Source organism: Ranitomeya imitator, chromosome 3, assembly GCF_032444005.1.
Source record: "Ranitomeya imitator isolate aRanImi1 chromosome 3, aRanImi1.pri, whole genome shotgun sequence".
NCBI lineage: Eukaryota > Metazoa > Chordata > Amphibia > Anura > Dendrobatidae > Ranitomeya > Ranitomeya imitator.
The window spans coordinates 742,951,337-742,976,599 of record NC_091284.1 but is presented as its reverse complement, the minus strand read 5'-3'; the positions used below and the strand labels follow the sequence as shown (position 1 = coordinate 742,976,599).

Here is a 25,263-nt window from a genome sequence, read left to right as displayed (position 1 = left end):
CCAGCAAACTGCGTAACTCAATGTCCATCTGAGGTCCTACTAAAGCTCTCCTTATTTTCTCTTTCTTTCTCTCTCTCTCTTTTCCTTTTTTTTTTTAACCATGTCCTTTATACATATCGGAGAACATTTTCTTCACCCTTCACTTGCGCCGTAGTTTTGATAAATGTTCTGCCCCATTGCTGGTGCGCTCCATTTGATGAATGTGCCTCATTGAGTATACGTTTCCTGTGCGGGGCCAAGCAGTACGTCATCTCTATAATGCTAGTAAATAATGCTTTGTTCTTCTATTCTCTGATCTGTAGGGATTTTGAGGAAGACGAGGTGGACTCTGACTGGATCTTGGAGCTACAGAAGGTGACAGATTCTCAATAATACTGAAGACCATCCTGAGACGTGTTCTGTAGGAAATCGTGTGAAGTAATCTCAGCATGGCACTACAAGAGAATGGATCTTATTAGTGTAAATAATCCAAAAGGTTTGCAGGACCTTGGTCTATCACATTGGTAGTTCATGGCCATCATACTAGAGCCCTGAAAGCCTCCTGCTTCCTGGTGGAATCTTTGGCATCTCAATTGATTAGAAGTCTTGGAACAATGTCATCGTTACTGTGCACGGCAGACCCCAGAGAGAAGCCCTGGGATGAGGCAGACAAGAGGAAGCTCGCAGTGCTCTGCTACAGCAGCCACGGACCACCCACATGACTGCTGGACCCGGGTCTTACACATCTGATTGCACAACACTACTTATTTATGAATCAAAAAACGTTTTTGAGAGATTTGAATATGAAAATTTTGTTGGGGGGTATATATTTTTATTATACAAAAAAAAGTTGCACTCTATCGTGCCAAAACACGTCAAATATGAAATACATGAAATATGAATAGCAAAATTGCTTTTTGAACATTAGGAAAAAAAATTTGAGACGCTTAGCACAGAATTTGGCCAAATAGTGTGAGCCCATCAACCATCGTCAAGGTGGTCTCATTAAAAAACTGATGGGTACCTGACCTCCCTGTCCAAATGTGAACACTTACTGAAGTCTAATGTCTGCATGCTTGGGTGAATATGGACACCTCTCTCAGCAAAGCCTACATATGGGTTGGCCGGAACCAAGTGTGAATAGATGTACTTAAAAACCAGATGGTGAAGGGAGGAGTGCTCAGTCAGTAAGCTAACATAGAAATGACAGAAAAACGACTGGCACATCCAAACTAGTGTGAATAGGTGCATACCAGGAGCAGCTACCTCCATATATAATATACAAAAAAAGGTTGTACTCTATCGTGCCAAAACACGTCAAATATGAAATACATGAAACATGAATAGCAAAATTGCTTTTTGAACATTAGGAAAAAAAATTTGAGACGCTTAGCACAGAATTTGGCCAAATAGTGTGAGCCCATCAACCATCATCGTCGTGGTATATATTTTTAGTTATTTTATTTTTATATACACATTTCCAGCTTTCTTTTGGCATAGCATTCACAGTACAAAAGGAAACCAGTGTTACAGAACGTACTCCCCATTTTATTGCCCAGTGCAAGTCCACGTAATGCCCATGTTTACATGAACAAATCCAAAGTTTAATAAATCTGCAGCCTCCTTTGGGAATGAGATCCACAAAAAAATGTGACCAGTTAGGAGTTCTACAAACTATGAGAAGGAGAGATGGCATTACATTTTTAAGGCTGTATACTTTCTTTGGGTGCCATATAGTTCCATTATGTAACAGATTCATCCTCAGAATTAATTCTATTTTTGATACTAGATCTCGAATGAAAAATAGAATAGCCTAACACAGGTTTGTAGAATGCTGAAAATCACTTTTTGTCCTGCATTCTCTTTGTGCAGTAGAAACAGATTTTATGTAATTATGAGTAGGATTTGTAAAAACTAATTAGCCAATTAATCAACACTTTATTTTTTTACTTTTTTATTCATCGATTTTTATGAAAAATCAACAAGGTATAGGAACAAAAAAAAAAAAAACAACAACCAGAACATGAATTGGCACAATGCATAGGACCCAATGCATCAACACTGGCATTGTTCACATCTGTCTTGATGAGGGAATGTGCTGGAGTCAGACGCTCCTGATTCATGAAGAAGAAATGTATGTCTCTTCATGAATCGGGAGCTTCGGATGAGTGGAGTAGACCTCTGTGCGCCTCACCACAAATTCTGCTCCAGTCCCTGCTGGAGTAAGATTTGTGGCTTGGCGAATGCCACTACTCCTCTCGAATTTGAGTATTGGCAGTCACCACACCCCGTTTCGCCCCATCTCCACCCACTTTGTCTGAGCTATGTGAAAATGTCAGCGAACACCAAAAATCTCAAAATTTTAGCCCTGCCTCAAAGCCAATTCAGTAAACTGCTTACACCAAAAACTGGCGTAAAATGCTTATAAAAAAATCTAAATTTTTTGCACAACGGGAAGTTACTAAAATAATTTTGCAACTTTTTGAATTTGCTTGCCAATTTCCAAATTGTTGGAGCTGGGGAAAATGTGGGATCATGCGTGGCTGCGTCTACCTGGTTAGTTCTTCAAAACTGGTGGTGTTTATTATATTTTAAAAAGGAAAGGGAAGGATTGTAAACTCACCAATCATGAATGTTTGAGTCCAAGACCACCGATCTGACGAAGTGTGAAAAAAATTGGCAAAAGAAAAAGAGCAACTTTCCAGCTTCTGGATAAAATTCCACTTTATTTTAGCGTGTTAAAAATTATTTTTAAAAACAGCATGGTAAGAGGAAATAAAGCTCTGATCGCTGTGGGCCACATTGTCAAGATGCCCATAATCATTAGAGTGAGGGTCCTGCACCTGTCCTCCCTGTAACCTGGACACTGGGGGATCCTTTTCTCAGCAATAATCATAATCATCTATGGGGGTTTACAACCTCTGTATGGAGAAAGAAATGATGAAATGGAGCAGAGTTGAATCCTTTATCCCTTCAAAATTATTCCAAGATCTATTGATTAAAATTAACTTTGTGAGAAAACCCTAAACCCTTTTAAGTTTCATTATATAATAATTATGCTTTATTTACATAAGACTGTTACCCCCCCATTAAGGTTATTGGAAATAACATGTTTCCTGGGTGGGGCTCCCCTTATGTTGGTGGCTGACGTGATTTTGTCTAGACTCGTTTGGTATTTGTTTTCCTTACACTGAAAGATTTGAGCAGGAACAAAACCGAGATCATTCACCGGCAGAGAAAAAGGTAGGTTGGGATGACTTGTTTTCATTACTCGCTATGGTTTTTTGTCTACGGCTCCAGCATTTCAGACTTGTGATAGCTTTATTATTCCTTCTGATTTGCTCTTTGTCTTATGCCAGTGTGTGACTTGTTCCCCCAAAGAACCTCGCTAATCGCGCTGTCTCCTTGTATTGTTTCCTAGTGTTAGACACGCCAGTATTGTTCTTCAGTACACACCACTACCTCTATATTATGTGTAGACGCCATCGTTCTCAGATTCACCCTACAGCTAAATACAACTATTGTGTAAGTGAAATGTAGGCCAGGAAAACACGGATCCGAATTCAGCCATTTATTTATATTATTCATCTTTGGATCGTTAAAGAAGCTCTAATCCTCTTACTTCTATCAAAATTTTTATCCTCTTAATATATTGCAGTCATCATATTATACAGTGCTGTGTACTTACAATTGCTCATTTTATCTTTCTACCCAGTATATTCTCTTTTCTCTGCTCTTCCTATAAACATGAAGTTTCTTTTCCTTGCATTAATTATTCCCCTTTTCTACTCCTGTCCCAGCAGCCTCCTCCTCCCGCTGCCAGGGACTTTTGCAGTGACTCATGACTCATGCCGGGAAAAGAGAATTGTTGTTTTCACATAGAGCTTAGAAGGATTCAGCTAGTCAGTTGTTAATCCCATGATGTCATAGAACTAGTGGAAAAGAGCAGAATTGGCTGGGTGGAAAAGCAAAATGAGCAATTGTAAGTACACAGTGCTATATAATATGATGACTGCAATATATCAAGAGGACAAAACCTTTGATGTGAGTGCTTCTTTCAATGACTGGTGTTTAAATCTTTTTCCACTTTTAAAGTGATCTCCTAATGATCAGGTACTAATTAATAGTAAAACAAATACAGACAGGACTTGCCCGGATCCAGCACCAGCTCCGCTCTGTTGCTCTGCATCTGTGATTTTTCTCTGCAGCTGTGACATTATGTTGACAGGGTGTATCTGTAGCCAATCGCTGAACTCACGAGCTCCTGCCTACCGCCTACAAAAGCAGAGCCGCTAAGTTTTTTTTGGCTGAAGTGATGATGTGCGCTGTCGACATGCTGCCAACGCTGCAGCCAAAAAACAGAGACTGGAACAGAGTAAAGGAGTTGGTGCTGGACCCAAGGAGGGCAAGTACTATGTTTTCTCCTTTGCCTCATTGGGGGACACAGGAGACACATGGGTGTATGCTGCTGCTGCCGCCAGGAGGCTGACACTAAGTTAATACAAAGAACGTTAGCTCCTCCTCTGCAGTGTACACCCTGATCTTGACTCCCAGAGAACAATTAACAGTAAAAAGAAAGCATTTGCACTACTAAAGCAGGATGGCACCATTGAAGCTCTAAAAAACTATAGGGAGAAAAATACTTTATCTAAAAAACTAATTAAAGCTGCCAAAAAGGAAACAGAGAAGCACATTGCTAAGGAGAGTAAAACTAATCCCAAACTGTTCTTCAACTATATCAATAGTAAAAGAATAAAAACTGAAAATGTAGGCCCCTTAAAAAATAGTGAGGAAAGAATGGTTGTAGATGACGAGGAAAAAGCTAACATATTAAACACCTTCTTCTCCACGGTATTCACGGTGGAAAATGAAATGCTAGGTGAAATCCCAAGAAACAATGAAAACCCTATATTAAGGGTCACCAATCTAACCCAAGAAGAGGTGCGAAACCGGCTAAATAAGATTAAAATAGATAAATCTCCGGGTCCGGATGGCATACACCCACGAGTACTAAGAGAAGTAATGTAATAGATAAACCATTATTTCTTATTTTTAGTGACTCTATAGCGACAGGGTCTGTTCCGCAGGACTGGCGCATAGCAAATGTGGTGCCAATATTCAAAAAGGGCTCTAAAAGTGAACCTGGAAATTATAGGCCAGTAAGTCTAACCTCTATTGTTGGTAAAATATTTGAAGGGTTTCTGAGGGATGTTATTCTGGATTATCTCAATGAGAATAACTGTTTAACTCCATATCAGCATGGGTTTATGAGAAGTCGCTCCTGTCAAACCAATCTAATCAGTTTTTATGAAGAGGTAAGCTATAGGCTGGACCACGGTGAGTCATTGGACGTGGTATATCTCGATTTTTCCAAAGCGTTTGATACCGTGCCGCACAAGAGGTTGGTACACAAAATGAGAATGCTTGGTCTGGGGGAAAATGTGTGTAAATGGGTTAGTAACTGGCTTAGTGATAGAAAGCAGAGGGTGGTTATAAATGGTATAGTCTCTAACTGGGTCGCTGTGACCAGTGGGGTACCGCAGGGGTCAGTATTGGGACCTGTTCTCTTCAACATATTCATTAATGATCTGGTAGAAGGTTTACACAGTAAAATATCGATATTTGCAGATGATACAAAACTATGTAAAGCAGTTAATACAAGAGAAGATAGTATTCTGCTACAGATGGATCTGGATAAGTTGGAAACTTGGGCTGAAAGGTGGCAGATGAGGTTTAACAATGATAAATGTAAGGTTATACACATGGGAAGAAGGAATCAATGTCACCATTACACACTGAATGGGAAACCACTGGGTAAATCTGACAGGGAGAAGGACTTGGGGATCCTAGTTAATGATAAACTTACCTGGAGCAGCCAGTGCCAGGCAGCAGCTGCCAAGGCAAACAGGATCATGGGGTGCATTAAAAGAGGTCTGGATACACATGATGAGAGCATTATACTGCCTCTGTACAAATCCCTAGTTAGACCGCACATGGAGTACTGTGTCCAGTTTTGGGCACCGGTGCTCAGGAAGGATATAATGGAACTAGAGAGAGTACAAAGGAGGGCAACAAAATTAATAAAGGGGATGGGAGAACTACAATACCCAGATAGATTAGCGAAATTAGGATTATTTAGTCTAGAAAAAAGACGACTGAGGGGCGATCTAATAACCATGTATAAGTATATAAGGGGACAATACAAATATCTCGCTGAGGATCTGTTTATACCAAGGAAGGTGACGGGCACAAGGGGGCATTCTTTGCGTCTGGAGGAGAGAAGGTTTTTCCACCAACATAGAAGAGGATTCTTTACTGTTAGGGCAGTGAGAATCTGGAATTGCTTGCCTGAGGAGGTGGTGATGGCGAACTCAGTCGGGGGGTTCAAGAGAGGCCTGGATGTCTTCCTGGAGCAGAACAATATTGTATCATACAATTAGGTTCTGTAGAAGGACGTAGATCTGGGGACTTATTATGATGGAATATAGGCTGAACTGGATGGACAAATGTCTTTTTTCGGCCTTACTAACTATGTTACTATGTTACTATGTAGTTCTTTCATAGTGTCTGTAGGAGGCACTTGGGTCTGCTATTCAGACCAAAAACTTTTTTTTTTTTAATTCCTAAGAATTTTTACCTGGACGAAGGTGCAACGGAACCTTTCAAGGCTCCGATCTCCCCGAACCAACAACAGGCGAGCACGGAGAGTGTCGCCTCCACGTATCCTCTCCTGCGACGTGGGATGCAATGCCTGGGCTGAGTTTTAGAGGTGACAGTTCCCTTAAAGTGCACCGATCTCCCCGCATGATCAACAGACGAGCACATGGAGCTGTAATGCTGTACAACCAGCCCTGTCCAGGATTAACCCCGTTACCCCCAAGGGTGGTTTGCACATTAATGACCGGGCCAATTTTTACAATTCTGACCACTCTCCCTTTATCAGGTTATAACTCTGGAACCATTCAACGGATCCCAGTGATTCTGTTTTTTAATGATATATTGTACTTCATGATAGTGGTAAAATTTATTTGATATTACTTTGGTTTATTTGAGAAAAAATCGGAAATTTTATGAAAATTTAAAAAATGTCACAATTTTCCAACTTTGAATTTTAATACCCTGAAATGACAGAGATATGTCAAACAAAATACTTAATAAGTAACATTTCCCACATGTCTACTTTACATCAGCACAATTTTGGAACCAAAATTTTTTTTTCTTAGGAAGTTATAAGGGCTAAAAGCTGACCAGCGATTTTTCATTTTCACAATACCATATATATATTTTTTTTTTTTAGGGACCACATCACGTTTGAAGTCACTTTGAGGATTCTATATGATAGAAAATACCCAAGTGTGACACCATTCTAAAAACTGCACCCCTCAAGGTGCTCAAAACCACATTTAAAAAGTTTATTAACCCTTCAGGTGCTTCACAGGAATTTTTGGAATGTTTAAAAAAAAAATGAACATTTAACTTTTTTTCACCAAAAATTACTTCAGATCCAATTTATTTTATTTTACCAAGGGTAACAGGAGAAAATGGACCCGAAAAGTTGTTGTACAATTTGTCCTGAGTACGCCAATAACCCATATGTGGGGGTAAACCACTGTTTGGGCGCATGGTAGAGCTCGGAAGGGAAGGAGCACCATTTGACTTTTCAATGCAAAATTGACTGGAATTCAGATAGGACGCCGTGTCGCGTTTGGAGAGCAACTGATGTGCCTAAACATTGAAACCCCTCACAAGTGACACCATTTTGGAAAGTAGATCCCCTAAGGAACTTATCTAGATGTGTGGTGGGCACTTTGAATCCCCAAGTGCTTCACAGAAATGTATAATGTAGAGCCGTAAACATAAAAATTCATATTTTTTTCACAAAAATGATCTTTTCGCCCCCAAATTTTTATTTTCCCAAGGGTAACAGGAGAAATTGGACCCCAAGGGTTGTTGTGCAATTTGTCCTGATTACGCTGATACCCCATATAAAAGAAAACTACTGTTTGGGCACACGTCGGGGCTCAGGAGGGAAGTAGTGGCGTTTTGAAATGCAGACTTAGATGGATTGGTCTGCGGGCTTCATGTTGCGTTTGCAGAGCCCCTGATGTACCTAAACAGTAGAAACCCCCCCAAGTGACCCCATATTGGAAACTAGACCCCCCAAGGAACCTATCTAGATGTGTTGTGAGAACTTTGAACCCCCAAATGTTTCAGTAAAGTTTATAACGGAGAGCCGTGAAAATAAAACTTTTTTTACCCACAAAAATGTTTTTTTAGCCCCCAAATTTTTATTTTCACAAGCATAACAGGAGAAATTGGACCGCAAAAGTTGTCCAATTTGTCCTGTGTAGGCTGATGCCCCATATGTGGGGGTAAACCACAGTTTGAGCACACAGCAGAGCTCAGAAGGGAAGGAGCACCGTTTTACTTTTTCAACACAGAATTGGCTGGAATTGAGATCGGACGCCATGTCACGTTTGGAGAGCCCCTGATGTGCCTAAACAGTGGAAACTCCCAATTCTAACTCCAAACATAACCCTAACACACTCCTAACCCTGACACAACCCTAACCCTAATTCCAACCCTAACTCCAACCGTAAACGTAATCCAAACCCTAACTTTAGCCCCAACCCTAGCGGGAAAATGGAAATAAATAAAAAAAAATATATATTTTATTAGTTTTCCCTAACTAAGGGGGTGATAAAGGGGGGTTTGATTTACTTTTTATAGCGGGTTTTTATGTTTGGCAGCTGTCACACACTAAAAGACACTTTATTGCAAAAAATAGTTTTTGCATCATCACATTTTGAGAGCTATAATGTTTACATATTTTGGTCCACAGAGTCATGTGAGGTCTTGTTTTTTGCAGAACGTGTTGACGTTTTTATTGGGACCATTTTCAGGCACATGACATTTTTTGATCGTTTTTATTCCGATTTTTGTGAGGCATAATGAACAAAAACCAGCAATTCATGAATTTCTTTTTGAGGGGTCCTTTATACCGTTCTGCATTTGAAAAAATTGATAAAGCAGTTTTATTCTTCGAGTCAGTATGATTAGGCTGTGTGCACACATTCCGGATTTTTCACGTTTTTTTCGCTATAAAACCGCGAAAAAAAGGCATCCATTAAGCATCCTATTAATAGAATGCAATCCGCAATTTTTGTGCACATTGTGGTAAAAAATGCAGCATGTTCATTAATTTTGCGGATTTCCAATGCATTGGGAAGCTCCGGAAAAAACGCGAAAAATCTGCTCTAAAAACGCATGTATATTTCCTGCGGAAAAAGTCCGGTTTTGTTCAGGAAATTTCTGCAAAGAATCCTGACGTGTACATAGCCTTACAGTGATAGAAACATAGCTATAGGTCTGGAATAATGCAAAATCCATAATTCTGGTCAGAGATACTCTCAATACAGCATAAATAACATGAAAGAAGAACCAATTAGAGAGATTACATCCCTACTAGTTAGACAAGTGTGAAAATATAAAGAAGTCCAGTCAATAAATATATAACAGGTCTTTATTAACCCCTTTCTGACCTCGGATGGGATAGTACGTCCAAGGTCAGAAGTCCCGCTTTGATGCGGGCTCCGGCGGTGAGCCCGCATCAAAGCCGGGACGTGTCCGCTGTTTTGAACAGCTGACGTACTCACAATAGCGGCGGGTGAAATCGCTATTCACCCGCCGCTATTAACTAGCTAAATGCCGCTGTCAAACGCAGACAGCGGCATTTAACTACCGCTTCCGGCCGCGCGTCCGGATATGCGCACATCGCCGACCCCCGTCACATGATCGGGGGTCGGCGATGCATCAGGATGGTAACCATAGAGGTCCTTGAGATCTCTATGGTTACTGATCCCCGGCTAACTGTGAGCGCCACCCTGTGGTCGGTGCTCATAGCACACCTGCATTTCTGCTGCATAGCAACGATCTAATGATCGCTGCTATGTAGCAGAGGCGATCGAGTTGTGCCAGCTTCTAGCCTCTTATGGAGGCTATTGAAGCATGGCAAAAGTTTTTTAAAAAAGTGAAAAAAAATAAAAAATAAATAAAAGTTTAAACACCCCCCTTTCGCACCATTCAAAATAAAGCAATAAAAAAAAATCAAACCTACACCTATTTGGTATCGCTGCATTCAGAATCGCCCGATCTATCAATAAAAAAAAGGATTAACCTGATCGCTAAACAGCGTAGCGAGAAAAAAAATCGAAATGCCTGAATTACGTTTTTTGGTCTGCGACATTGCATTAAAATAAGCCCTCAACCAACCCCAGATCACAAAAAATGGAGACGCTACGGGTATCGGAAAATGGCGCAATTTTTTTTTTTTTTTTTTAGCAAAGTTTGGAATTTTTTTCATCACTTAGATAAAACGTAACCTTGTCATGTTTGGTATCTACGAACTCGTAATGACCTGGAGAATCATAATATCAGGTCAGTTTTAGCATTTAGTGAACCTAGCAAACAAGCCAAACAAAAAACAAGTGTGGGATTGCACTTTTTTTGCAATTTCACCGCACTTGGAATTTTTTTCCCATTTTCTAGTACAAGACATGGTAAAACCAATGATGTTGTTCAAAAGTACAAAAAAAGATTTTTTATTTTCACGGCTCTGCATTATTAACTGTAGTGAAACATTTGGGAGTTCAAAGTTCTCACAACACATCAAGATAAGTTCCTTGGGGTCTAGTTTCCAATATGGGGTCACTTGTGGGGGGTTTCTACTGTTTCGGTACATCAGGGGCTCTGCAAATGCAACGTGACGCCCGCAGACCAATCCATCTAAGTCTGCATTCCAAACACTGCTCCTTCCCTTCCGAGCTCTGCCATGCGCCTAAACGGTGGTTCCCCCCCACATATGGGGTATCAGCGTACTCAGGACAAACTGGACAACAACTTTTGGGGTCCAATTTCTCCTGTTACCCTTGGGAAAATACAAAACTGGGGGCTAAAAAGGGGGCTAAAAAATATTTTTGGTGGAAAAAAAAGATTTTTTATTTTCATGGCTCTGTGTTATAAACTGTAGTGAAACACTTGGGGGTTCAAAGTTCTCACAACACATCAAGATAAGTTCCTTGGGGGGTCTAGTTTCCAATATGGGGTCACTTGTGGGGGTTTCTACTGTTTAAGCACATCAGGGGCTCTCCAAATGCGACATGGCGTCCCATCTCAATTCCAGTCAATTTTGCATTGAAAAGTCAAATGGCGCTCCTTCCCTTCCGAGCTCTGCTGTGCGCCCAAACAGTGGTTTACCCCCACATATGGGGTATCGGAGTACTCAGGACAAAGTGCACAACAACTTTTGGTGTCCAATTTCCCCTATTATCCTTGGTAAAATAAAACAAATTGGAGCTGAAGTAAATTTTTTGTGGAAAAAAAAAATTAAATGTTCATTTTTTTTTTAAACATTCCAAAAATTTCTGTGAAACACCTGAAGGGTTAATAATCTTCTTGAATGTGTTTGAGCACCTTGAGGGGTGCAGTTTTTAGAATGGTGTCACACTTTGATATTTTTTATCATATAGACCCCTCAAAGTGACTTCAAATATGATGTAGTTCCTTTAAAAAAATGGTGGTGTAAAAATGAGAAATTGCTGGCCAACTTGTAACCTTTATAACTCCCTAACAATAAAAAAATGTTGGTTCCAAAATTATGCTGATGTAAAGTAGACATGTGGGAAATGTGAAACTTTTGTGTGACATATCTATGTGATTTAAGGGTTTAATAATTCATAGTTGGAAAATTGCGAAATTTTCAAAATTTTCACCAAGTTTCCGTTTTTTTCACAAAAAAACGCAGGTAATATCAACTAAATTTTACTACTATCATGAAGTACAATATGTCATGAGAAAACTGTCAGAATCATCAGGATCCATTGAAGCGTTCCAGAGTTATAACCTCATAAAGGGACAGTGGTCAGAATTGTAAAAATTGGCCCGGGCATTAACGTGCAAAACACCCTTGGGGTAAAGGGGTTAAAGTATTCTCACAGTCAAACGTACATGGCTTAAAATATACAGCTAGTGCCTGATCCGTGGTCCTACATCAGCTTGGAAGACAGTTCAGAAAAAAAGAAATCCATGTCACCAGAATGAGATCACAGATGGATTCACTGGTAACTCATTCTGCAGTACTGTGACACACAAAGGCTATAGAAGCCAAAATATTTTTTTTATTGAAACCCTACAGTAAAATTGCTATTGAACTTAAAAAAAAAAATACATGTTTCTTGTTCGTCTCATTGCGTGAGACAGAGCCATGCTATCACCTGAAGACTGACACTATTATTGCAATTCAAATTAAATTGGCTCCTCCCCTGCAGACTGTACCTCCCCTGCCGGAGACAGGCTTCCTCAGTTTTTCATAGTGTCAGCTGGAGGCAACTGAGGTCTTTAACTCAGACCTATTTTAGTTATTTAGAGACCAAGTTATGCGTTAGCTTTTTTTTTTCTTTTTCAAATGGATTGCTTTTAGGGTAATAGGGTGTAATTGTACACTGTATTTCACCCACTACCTGAAATTGTTCAGTCAGTGTCCTCTCACTCGGGGCGGGGGGTAGAGTGGGGAAGGGCTCCTTTCCATGTTGTTAAGTGTGTGTGTGGCTGACTTTGTGGAGATAGAGCTCCTGTATGGTGGTGGTGCGTGTATTTTTCACATTAGGTGTTCAATCTCATGGTCTGTGTTTGCTCAAATCTCACACAGTTTGGGGTGATATCAGACTTGGGTGTAGCCATGCATTATTCACACTCTATATTACTCTTTACGATTGGCTAAATGTGTGAAAATACTTAAACTAATCAATGTATATGGCAGGCCCTGTGTGCTCTTTAGTCAGTGTTACACTTCTAGCTCCACCAGCACTGTTGTGGTCATTTGCGCACTCTACTGTGAAATAAGCTACAGCCTTGTCGCTGCGTGGGCTGAGTTTGCCAGGGGGGTCATTGTCCTGGTATGCAGTTGTAAAGCGACTAAAGGTTTCCTCCCAGTCCTTGGTATGTTGACTACTTTCCTGAGTGAGACCTACAAACTGAGGCTGTACAGTGGAACGAACCTAGCAGAGAACCCTGCAACCAAGATGCCTCTGTCTACTGTCCTGAAAGGATAGACCCTCCTGCTGAGACCTCCCAATTGGCCCGGAAAGGGGAATCCCACAGAGTACACTGGAAACCCAGAGGTCATTCAGACTGCCTTTTTAAGGGAGTCAAACTCTCTAGATGAGACCTCACAGCCGTGCAAATTCCACAGGTGTACTTACAACTTGGACACTAGGTGGATCAATTTCGAGGGTTGGAGGCGGAGCTGGGGTGGAGCCTGGGCGGAGACTCAAGTGGGCCCGAAAATTTTGCCAGTATAGGGCACTGAAATTCCTGGTGGCAGCCCTGGTCAGACGGCATCCCATGCACAGTAGACAGTCGCCCGAACCAGTCGATATCGGAGAGTTCAGCTGACCTTAGTCTAATATGTATGGGGCCTTTAAGACTTCACCCTTTTGGATTATTTCACAGCATTTTTCAGGCCGCTTACGTTCGTTATTAGTCTGAAATCTAATGATATCACCAATGAGCATTCTTGGCTCTGACATTGGCTATTACTAGCCCTTTAAAACAGATGGTCTGCTATGATACATTACAGTAATGACTGGCACAACATGTGCTAAATTTACTGTGTCACATCACCTCACTTCTACTTTGTGAGGAGGGCAAGGATACTTTCATTTTCTGGATATACAGATTAGAGCAGCCCAGGTACACGACACAGTAAGTTACCAGTTTTGGTACATGCGTGATCATTTTCTTGACGGCTTTAAAGAGACGCTCCAGCGTAATTATAGACTTAAACACAATTTAAGTATATTAAAGGAGGGGATGTACTTATTTACTTATCTATGTCTAAAAGTGGAGAGGTTTTAATGAGTCTGAATTCCACCTTAACCCTCATTCCTTTTATAGTTTTGGTACCCCTTATTTTTTTCCTCCACTAATAGAGTTCCCAGTGCAATATACAAAATTTAGGTTAATGGTGTTGACAACTTTGAGAAAAGTGTGTCTCAAACTCTGTAAAATACATTTTGCAGGTACTTGGCCTTCCTGGGTACAGCACCTGGGTAGAACGCATGCCCTACTGATCTCCATTGGCGAGCAGTGACTGGCCAAAGCGGTGACCTGCACTTTTGGCGTGACTTCACCAAAACACTGGGACTGAAATGGCGTCAAGCAGCCAACACTGTACCCAGGACCGGTGCAGGAACTGCCTGCTACCAACATGCACCAGTTTGGGTTGTACATCAGGCCAGACTAGCGCATGCTGCATTTTTTTTTCCATTCCTACCTGAGGTCCGTGTGGAAAATTGCTCATGTTTATTAGAAAACAGGTTAACATTTGTCCATGTGCATCAATGTCTCAAAACAGAAACTGTAGTAATTATCTCTAATATTATATTTTTCAAGAAAAACGTCCAACCCCTACTTGTACATTTGCTAAATTGATCAATACAACATCATGTGGCAGAGAGTTCTATATTACCACTGCTTTTACAGTAAAGAATTGCTGCCTGAGTTTCCCCACCTATTTCATTTAGAGGGTTTTGATTGGTGGAAACAGGTATAAGGCTGGTGGCCAATATTCTTACTGGTTATGCTCTTTGCACAGCTTCAAGAGGAATTTGATGTGTACCACACTGATTTTTACAAGTTCTTCAAGTAGCAACATGCTGACTATGTGAAGTCGTTGGAGGTGACAGACCCCTGACTAGAATAATACACCTTTTTGCCAACATGAATAATTAATCAGGAGTTATTTCAATGCAATACCAATCATTGTAAGAAGTAGTGCTGTCAAAGTAAAGAAAAAAATGGGAATGGGACATTGGGGCCCACTGAAGAAGAACAATGGAATTTTTTTAATCCTATATTTATTGAATTAGACAAAAGAAAATCAAAACAATTCTAAATAAATGAGGGTGCACATAAAGAGCAACCAGGATCCGCTCATCTTTAGTAGTTTCCATTTCTGAGCAGAACAACTATATTTTAGGGTAAAACCAAAAGATGTGAGAATGTGCACCTATGTGTAGAGCCTTTCCAACAAATGTTAGAATCAGTTAACCCTAATGGTTTAAGAATTCAGGTACTCTCTAACAGCGGAAAGTGTTTTTGTAAGAGTTTTCCTGTAGGAGTGTACATCTGGAAAAACCATTTGAGTTTAATTCAATAGCTTTTGATTCATTTTTAGAAAAGGTTACTTTTAAGTCTTTCTCCCAAGAGTAAGTAAGCTGGTTTGGAGAACTTTGTAGAGAAACTTAGATTGTTTTATACATTTTGGAAATCAACCTTGGCATAGAGAGTAGCGATGAGTGAACCCGTGGATGTTCGGGTTCGCTGGCTTTGATGAACATACAATAAAAATTTTCGGCCGGGTCCGCAGAGGCAGGGAAGGAGGTATCCAACACTTTTTTTTTTTTGAGGGTGGGGGTGGGTGAGCGGTTTGTTTTTGCTTAGCAACTGACTTAAAAGATGATAGAGTACAATTAAAAATCTAGAACCAGGGGACGGAGGTCCAAGGGGAGTTGGCTGAAATGGAGGTGTAGGTAGAAGAGGCTTAGGAGGAAGATGTAGCCAACACTTGTTTTGTGGTTTGTTTGTTTTTTGTTTTTGTCGGGGGAGGAATACTTTGAAAGCAAGCACTCTGTATACAAGCTGTGTAATACTCTGCACTTTTTTGGGGCTGAAAACAATGAGGAGAGCGTCAAATAGGGGACATGGCCGTGTTGCTAGTGGTGGTGTTTCTGCTGGAGAGAGAGTACGTGGTCGTCAATCTATGCCTGCTACCCGGGCTTTGGAGTTGGAGTCGGTGTTCATTTAAGTGAAGTCAGAGCCCATATAAAAAGGACCAACTCTGACTCCTAAAATATATAATGCATTGGGTACAGTGGTACAATACAGGATGTGCTGTAAATTTTTTAATAATAATTTGGGAAAGGTATGAAATGTCCCATAAGTGTCTGTTCTATTCTTTATTTAAGGATCTCGGCTGTTAGTAGAGATGAATCTGTGCTGCACTTTATGCACATGATCAGTAGTGACCAGTACTGTGGAGTCTGAGTCGAGTGTCAGGGAAATTGAGGAGACAGAGGTTTGGCTTACCGACTACACAGCCCTGGCTACTACGCACCCAAATGAAACACCTTCCTCTGGTGCACACAAGCGACAGGACATTCTGCGTAATTTTGTAGGCACGAGTACCGCGGGACAAATGGTGAGGCCAGAACAAGTAGAGGTGGTTTTAGGTTGGATGGCTGAGAGTGACTTCAGTTTGTTCACTTTATCTTCCACCCAGTCCCCTGCTGAAAGCCCATGGGAATCTGTCTTCCACCTCACCCCCTTGCAAATCAGGCAAGCACAGTCAGTGCTGGAAGCTGACGCCGGGGGACGTGACAGACATCGGAATGTGAGTATGTACTGTTTTTTTTTTTTTTTTTTACTTTTACAATGGTAACCAGGGTAAATATCGGGTTACTAAGCGCGGCCCTGCGCTTAGTAACCCAATATTTACCCTGGTTACCCGGGGACTTCGGCATCGTTGAAGACAGTTTCAACGATGCCGAAGTCTTTCCCCTGATCGTTGGTCGCTGGAGAGAGCTGTCTGTGTGACAGCTCCCCAGCGACCACACAACGACTTACCAACGATCACGGCCAGGTCGTATCGCTGGTCGTGATCGTTGGTAAGTCGTTCAGTGTAACGGTACCTTTACTTTCTACAGGATAATGGGGAAGCAGGCAGTAGGTTCGGGGGTTGCAGCAGCTCTGATGTTGTAAGGTGGCAGCAGGGTCATTGCAGGCTGTAAGCTGTTCTGAAGACATGGTTAGTAGCTTGAAGTGGAACTGAGAGACAATGAAGGCAGAAGCAGAGGGGAGAAGCAGATGAGTAGCAAGGACAGTAGTGGATTAGTAGGGTAGCTGAGTTATGGACAGATTGGAGAGGTGAGATGATGTGATGGGGGTTGATGCAGTGCTAGACCCCTCATGGAGTCTCAGCCATCTGAGTGATGTGGGCAGTTCACAGGAAGAGGTGGATGTCACGCTGCCCCAGCTGCACAGCAAAAGAGGGAGCAACCATTAAGTTGGCTGCTACTGCGCACCGCGACGGGCGCCCCTGGCTATTACATCAGCTGCTACAAAGCACCAAGGCTGGCCCCTGGCCATAAATTTGGCTGCTACTGTGCACCCTGGCCACTAATTTTGCTACTACTGTGCACCCCTAGCTATTATGTCAGCTACTACAAAACACTGAGGCCGGCCCCTAGCCATTAACTTGGCTACTACTGCACACTGCGGCTGGCCCCAGGGCTGTTACTAGGAATTTCAGGACCCCCTTGAGACTCCTCCCAGGCTCCACCCCAGCCCCGCCTCTACACCTCGTACTGTCCACAGTCCCACTGCTCTCTTAGAAAAACTCCACTTCTCACCAATCACACATTTACAGTCAGGGTTGGAACCTGAAGATTCTCCAGTGGACCTGGGCACTTACACCTGCTGGTATACAGGGCTGACAGCTGCTTAGGGCCCCCACTGCTCCAGGGACCCCCAGCCAGTGGTGTGTCGCTAATAGCAGCACACCCAGCTGCAATGGGGCTCATGGGTCAGGGGGGCCTGCCCGGTGCCAGCGGAGCAGCAGCTGGAGACAGGAGCCTGTCCCCGCTGCTAAAGAGAAATGGGCCATGTGCGTGGAGAGGAGTGTATATTAATGTCCCTTTAATATCGGGCAGTGTTAGCCTAAGGCTGAGGCTAATACTGCCCAGAGGGGCGGACATACCGCATGTAAAGCCGCAGCGGCTGCATCTGCGCACCGGAGGTGGGCCCCTGCAGGGTGGCTAACACTGAGGGTAATCAGCAGGCAGAGAGTGATCCCTGCTGCCTTCAGGAGAAAATGGCAGCAGAGTGGAGCTGCAGGGATCTGATGCCATCCTGCTTCCTGATCGTCTCTTCCTGTCTGACACAGCAGCGTAGCTAGATGACCGCATCATTCAGTGCATGGCTGTGTCAGAGAGAAAGCTGTCGGCGACGAAGATGCTACCAGAATGTGCTGCGGGGAACGTGCGGAGAGGTGCTGTCTGTCTGTCTGCCTGCGTGTATGTGTGTGTGTGAGAGAGTGGTACGGTGCTGTGTGTGTGTATTGGGTGATGGAGAGAGCAGTGATGGGGAGAAGGCAATAGTGGAAAGGACGATGGAGGTGGTGAAATGGACAATGATGGAGTGGTGGGGGAGAAGGCAATGATGGTGGTGGTAGTGGAGGAGGCAATGATGGAACTGGTGGAATAGGCAATGATGAGGGTGGTGGGGAGAAAGCAATGATTGAGGTGGTGATGAGGACAATAATGGGGGTGGAGGGGGAGAACAATGATGGAGAGGGGTTGCATTATACCCTATGAGGGGGCTGCATTATATCCTATGAGGGGTGTTGTGAATTCTGTGGCTGAGTTCACTTCTGTGGTCACAAGTGGTATTGCAGTCTCTGGGCTTCCTCCCTCAGGTGTTTTGGTGAGCTCGTTGGCTGCCTTGCTATTTAGCTCCACCTGAGTCTGTCTTCCTTGCTCCTTGTCAATGTTCCAGTGTTGGATCTGAGCTACTGCATCTTTCCTTGGGCCTGCTGCTCTGCTAGATAAGTGCTTCTAGTTTGTTTTCTGTTTTTTCTGTCCAGCTTGCTATTAACTTTTGCTGGAAGCTCTGAGAAGCAAAGGGGTGCACCGCCGTGCTGTTAGTTCGGCACGGTGGGTCTTTTTGCCCCTTTGCGTGGTTTTCGTTTTAGGGTTTTTTGTAGACTGCATAGTTCTCTTTGCTATCCTCGCTCTGTCTAGAATATCGGGCCTCACTTTGCTGAATCTATTTCATTCCTACGTTTGTCTTTTCATCTTGCTAACAGTCATTATATGTGGGGGGCTGCCTATTCCTTTGGGGTATTTCTCTGAGGTAAGTCAGGCTTGTATTTCTATCTTCAGGCTAGTCAGCTCCTCAGGCAGTGCCGAGTTGCATAGGTAGTGATAGGCGCAATCCTCTGCTGCTTATAGTTGTGTGAGGATAGATCAGGTACTGCAGTCTACAGAGATTCCACGTCTCAGAGCTCGTCCTATTGTTTTTGGTTATTGCCAGATCTCTGTATGTGCGCTGATTACTGCACGCTGTGTTGCCTGATTGCCAGCCATAACAGTACAAGGAGCCACACCAATGATTCCCAATAGAGGGAAAAAAGAAATCCTGACAGCATTTTTTTTTCTTAGCTCTGTCTTCAGTCTTTTTTTTCCCCTAGACATTAGAGTGCTTCAGGACACAGCTGTGGACATGGATATTCAGGCTCTGTGCTCCTCAATGGATAATCTCGTTGTAAATGTACAAAAGATTCAAGATACTATTGATCAGAAATCGATGCTAGAACCAAGAATTCCGATTCCTGATTTGTTTTTTGGTGACAGAACTAAGTTCCTGAGCTTCAGAAATAATTGTAAGCTATTTTTGGCCTTGAAAACTCATTCTTCTGGTAATCCTATTCAACAGGTTTTGATTATTATTTCTTTTTTGCGCGGCGACCCACAGGACTGGGCGTTTTCTCTTGCACCAGGAGATTCTGCATTGAGTAATGTTGATGCATTTTTCCAGGCGCTGGGATTGCTTTACGATGAGCCTAATTCAGTGGATCAGGCTGAGAAAAATCTGCTGGCTTTATGCCAGGGTCAGGATGATGTAGAAGTATATTGTCAGAAATTTAGGAAGTGGTCAGTACTCACTCTGTGGAATGAATCTGCACTAGCGGCTTTGTTCAGAAAGGGTCTCTCTGAAGCTCTTAAGGATGTAATGGTGGGATTTCCTATGCCTGCTGGTTTGAATGAGTCTATGTCCTTGGCCATTCAGATCGGTCGTCGCTTGCGCGAGCGTAAATCTGTGCACCATCTGGCGGTATTGTCTGAGAGTAAACCTGAGCCTATGCAGTGCGACAGGACTATGACTAAAGTAGAACGGCAAGAACACAGACGTCTGAACAGACTGTGTTTCTATTGTGGTGATTCTACTCATGCTATTTCTAATTGTCCTAAACGCACTAGGCGGTTCGATAGCTCTGCCGTTATTGGTACTGTACAGTCCAAATTCCTTTTGTCCATTACCTTACTGTGCTCTTTGTCATCGTATTCTGTCATGGCGTTTGTGGATTCAGGCGCTGCCCTGAATCTGTTGGATTTGGATTATGCTAAACGTTGTGGATTTTTCTTGGAGCCTTTGCGGTGTCCTATTCCGTTGAGAGGAATTGATGCTACACCTTTGGCCAAGAATAAGCCTCAGTACTGGGCCCAGCTGACCATGTGCATTGCTCCTGCACATCAGGAAGTTATTCGCTTTCTGGTACTGCATAATTTGCATGATGTGGTCGTGTTGGGGTTGCCATGGCTACAAACCCATAATCCAGTATTGGATTGGAACTCTATGTCGGTAACCAGCTGGGGTTGTCAGGGTGTACATGGTGATGTTCCATTTTTGTCTATTTCGTCATCCATTCCTTCTGACATCCCAGAGTTCTTGTCGGACTTTCAGGATATATTTGAAGAGTCCAAGTCTGATGCCCTACCTCCGCATAGGAATTGTGATTGTGCTATCGATTTGATTCCTGGTAGTAAATTCCCTAAGGGTCGTTTATTTAATTTGTCCGTACCTGAACACACCGCTATGCGCAGTTATGTGAAGGAGTCCCTGGAGAAGGGACATATTCGCCCATCGTCGTCACCATTGGGAGCAGGGTTCTTTTTTGTAGCCAAGAAGGATGGTTCGCTAAGACCGTGTATTGATTACCGCCTTCTTAATAAGATCACTGTTAAGTTTCAGTATCCCTTGCCATTGATTTCTGACTTGTTTGCTCGGATTAAGGGGGCTAGTTGGTTTACTAAGATTGATCTTCGTGGTGCGTATAATCTGGTGAGAATCAGGCAGGGAGATGAATGGAAAACGGCATTTAATACGCCCGAGGGTCATTTTGAGTATCTGGTGATGCCGTTCGGACTTGCCAATGCTCCATCTGTTTTTCAGTCTTTTATGCATGACATTTTCCGTGAGTATCTGGATAAATTCTTGATTGTTTACTTGGATGACATTTTGATCTTCTCTGATGATTGGGAGTCTCATGTGAAGCAAGTCAGAATGGTTTTCCAGGTACTGCGTGCTAATTCCTTGTTCGTGAAGGGATCAAAGTGTCTCTTCGGTGTGCAGAAAGTTTCATTTTTGGGGTTCATCTTTTCCCCTTCTACTATCGAGATGGATCCGGTTAAGGTTCAGGCCATCCAGGATTGGACTCAGCCGACATCTCTAAAAAGTCTGCAGAAATTCCTGGGCTTTGCTAATTTTTATCGTCGCTTCATCTGTAATTTTTCTAGCATTGCCAGACCATTGACCGATTTGACCAAGAAGGGTGCTGATTTGGTTAATTGGTCTTCTGCTGCCGTGGAAGCTTTTCAGGAGTTGACGCGTCGTTTTTGCTGTGCCCCTGTGTTGTGTCAACCTGATGTTTCTCTTCCGTTCCAGGTCGAGGTTGATGCTTCTGAGATTGGTGCAGGGGCGGTTTTGTCACAGAGAGGTTCTGGTTGCTCAGTGTTCAAACCATGTACTTTCTTTTCCAGGAAATTTTCTGCTGCTGAGCGTAATTATGATGTGGGCAACCGAGAGTTGCTGGCCATGAAGTGGGCATTCGAGGAGTGGCGTCATTGGCTTGAGGGTGCTAAGCATCGCGTGGTGGTTTTGACTGATCATAAGAACCTTACTTATCTTGAGTCTGCCAAGCGCTTGAATCCTAGACAGGCCCGTTGGTCGTTATTTTTTGCTCGTTTTGATTTTGTGATTTCATACCTTCCGGGCTCTAAAGATGTGAAGGCGGATGCTCTGTCTAGGAGTTTTGTGCCCGACTCTCCGGGGTTATCTGAGCCGGCGAGTATCCTCAAGGAAGGAGTCATTGTGTCTGCCATCTCCCCTGATTTGCGGAGAGTGTTGCAGAAATTTCAGGCTAATAAACCTGATCGTTGTCCGGCCGAGAAACTGTTCGTCCCTGATAGGTGGACTAGTAAAGTTATCTCTGAACTTCATTGTTCGGTGCTGGCCGGTCATCCAGGAATCTTTGGTACCAGGGAGTTGGTTGCTAGATCCTTCTGGTGGCCATCTCTGTCGCGGGATGTGCGTGCTTTTGTGCAGTCCTGTGGAATTTGTGCTAGGGCTAAGCCCTGCTGTTCACGTGCCAGTGGGTTGCTTTTGCCCTTGCCGGTCTCGAAGAGGCCTTGGACACATATTTCGATGGATTTCATTTCTGACCTTCCCGTTTCTCAAAAAATGTCGGTCATTTGGGTGGTCTGTGATCGCTTTTCTAAAATGGTCCATCTGGTGCCCTTGGTTAAATTGCCTTCCTCCTCTGATTTGGTGCCTTTGTTCTTCCAGCATGTGGTTCGTTTACATGGCATTCCTGAGAATATTGTTTCTGACAGAGGTTCCCAGTTTGTCTCGAGGTTCTGGCGAGCCTTTTGTGGTAGGATGGGCATTGACCTATCTTTCTCCTCGGCCTTCCATCCTCAGACTAATGGCCAGACCGAACGAACCAATCAGACCTTGGAAACATATCTGAGATGTTTTGTTTCCGCTGACCAGGATGATTGGGTGTCATTTTTGCCGTTGGCTGAGTTCGCCCTTAATAATAGGGCCAGCTCGGCTACCTTGGTCTCTCCATTTTTCTGCAATTCTGGGTTCCATCCTCGTTTCTCTTCAGGACAGGTTGAGTCTTCGGACTGTCCTGGTGTGGATTCTGTGGTGGACAGGTTGCAGCAGATCTGGACTCAGGTAGTGGACAATTTGACCTTGTCCCAGGAGAAGGCTCAGCTTTTCGCTAATCGCAGACGCCGTGTGGGACCCCGACTTCGTGTTGGGGATCTGGTTTGGTTATCTTCTCGTCATGTTCCTATGAAGGTTTCCTCTCCTAAATTTAAACCTCGTTTTATTGGTCCGTATAGGATTTCTGAGATTCTCAATCCGGTGTCTTTTCGTCTGATCCTCCCAGACTCCTTTTCCATACATAATGTATTCCATAGGTCGTTGTTGAGGAGATACGTGGCACCTATGGTTCCATCTGTGGAGCCTCCTGCCCCTGTTTTGGTGGAGGGGGAATTGGAGTATATTGTGGAGAAGATTTTGGATTCTCGTGTCTCTAGACGGAAACTCCAGTATCTGGTCAAATGGAAGGGTTATGCTCAGGAAGATAATTCCTGGGTTTTTGCCTCTGATGTCCATGCCCCAGATCTTGTTCGTGCCTTTCATGTGGCTCATCCTGGTCGGCCTGGGGGTTCTGGTGAGGGTTCGGTGACCCCTCCTCAAGGGGGGGGTACTGTTGTGAATTCTGTGGCTGAGTTCACTTCTGTGGTCACAAGTGGTATTGCAGTCTCTGGGCTTCCTCCCTCAGGTGTTTTGGTGAGCTCGTTGGCTGCCTTGCTATTTAGCTCCACCTGAGTCTGTCTTCCTTGCTCCTTGTCAATGTTCCAGTGTTGGATCTGAGCTACTGCATCTTTCCTTGGGCCTGCTGCTCTGCTAGATAAGTGCTTCTAGTTTGTTTTCTGTTTTTTCTGTCCAGCTTGCTATTAACTTTTGCTGGAAGCTCTGAGAAGCAAAGGGGTGCACCGCCGTGCTGTTAGTTCGGCACGGTGGGTCTTTTTGCCCCTTTGCGTGGTTTTCGTTTTAGGGTTTTTTGTAGACTGCATAGTTCTCTTTGCTATCCTCGCTCTGTCTAGAATATCGGGCCTCACTTTGCTGAATCTATTTCATTCCTACGTTTGTCTTTTCATCTTGCTAACAGTCATTATATGTGGGGGGCTGCCTATTCCTTTGGGGTATTTCTCTGAGGTAAGTCAGGCTTGTTTTTCTATCTTCAGGCTAGTCAGCTCCTCAGGCAGTGCCGAGTTGCATAGGTAGTGATAGGCGCAATCCTCTGCTGCTTATAGTTGTGTGAGGATAGATCAGGTACTGCAGTCTACAGAGATTCCACGTCTCAGAGCTCGTCCTATTGTTTTTGGTTATTGCCAGATCTCTGTATGTGCGCTGATTACTGCACGCTGTGTTGCCTGATTGCCAGCCATAACAGAGGGGGCTACATTATATTCTATGGGGGGGTTGCATTATACCTTATGAGGGGGTTGCATTATATTTTGTGTTGGGCTGCATTATATTCTGAGGGAGGCTACATTATATTCTATGAGGGGGCTACCCCAACCCGTGCTACATGATTAAGACGTGTACTACCTTTATATTATACCCTGATATTGGCGTATTTTACCCCAAGAATGATTTTCTCTGGTTGGCCCAAGGTGCTCCAGTCTGACAATGTTAACAGTTCCCATCACCAGATCACAAACCTAGCCAGCAGCTTTTGTTTTGGCCAAAATATTTTTTAATCTGCCACAACGGCAAGGTAGACTCTTTTGGCAGGGCCCTACTCTACTCTAACCTATTAAACATTTGTTAACATATGCAACTCAATTTTGGTATATTTTTATTTATTTTTCAATTTTTTAAATGATCAATAATATCACATACAAGGGACAAATACCACTGCACCATGACCAGACCACATATTACCACCACATAGTGACCTATAATACCACATACAAGGAACAAATATAGACACTATATCCAGACCACATATTACCACCACATAGTGACCGAATACTACAATACTGATCATTAATAAAAAAAAAACAAAAAAAAAAACAAAGTTTATTCGGTTGTGGCAACCCTGGATTCTCTTTAGGAACTCACCTGAATTATTTTCCTTATTTTCCTGAGAAAAGACTTCACAATACTGGGAAATAATTGATTTGGTCACCCCTGCTAGATACTTGTTTGATCCCCACTATTTATCCTTCTGAATAGGGAAAATATGGGCTAAAAATTTCCACCACCACCCCTACTCCACCATGTCCTCCATTTGTTTGTCTTATCCCTTGTATCTCCTCCTCCTTCCCCCCTCTACTCCCCCCTCTCCCTCTCTCTATTGTTTCTGATAGAATTTATATATCCTTCTTAGGTAGCCATATTCACCAATGTTGTGGTATGTTTCTCGTTTGTTTCTTTTTTTTTTTTTACTTGATATATCTTTAACATAATACAGAGAAAAGAGTATAGTGTATACATTATCTTAAATGCATCTGTGATCAACTTGGACATACAAGAGCGGTATTATAATTCTCTGGATATTGTATGCAATGAGGCTCTGCGTGG

At 43.0% G+C, this 25,263-nt stretch overlaps 2 protein-coding genes across 5 annotated transcripts in view; both read left to right on the top strand.

Moving 5' to 3' along the window:
• The window catches only part of LOC138671037 (serine/threonine-protein kinase Nek3-like), an 89,641-nt gene extending 87,669 nt beyond the window's left edge, over positions 1 to 1,972 (top strand). Inside the window, exon 14 of the mRNA XM_069758890.1 lies at positions 303 to 1,972. Coding sequence (XP_069614991.1) covers positions 303 to 372 — 70 coding nt within the window. The 3' untranslated portion in view covers positions 373 to 1,972. The remainder of the gene's footprint in view (positions 1 to 302) is intronic.
• Positions 1,973 to 3,096: 1,124 nt separating this feature from the next.
• Positions 3,097 to 25,263, top strand: part of NEK5 (NIMA related kinase 5) — a 123,822-nt gene continuing 101,655 nt past the window's right edge. For all 4 annotated transcript variants that reach the window (XR_011319415.1, XM_069758899.1, XM_069758897.1 and 1 more), the window contains exon 1: positions 3,097 to 3,222. The gene's annotated coding sequence lies outside the window, so the exon portion shown is untranslated. The remainder of the gene's footprint in view (positions 3,223 to 25,263) is intronic.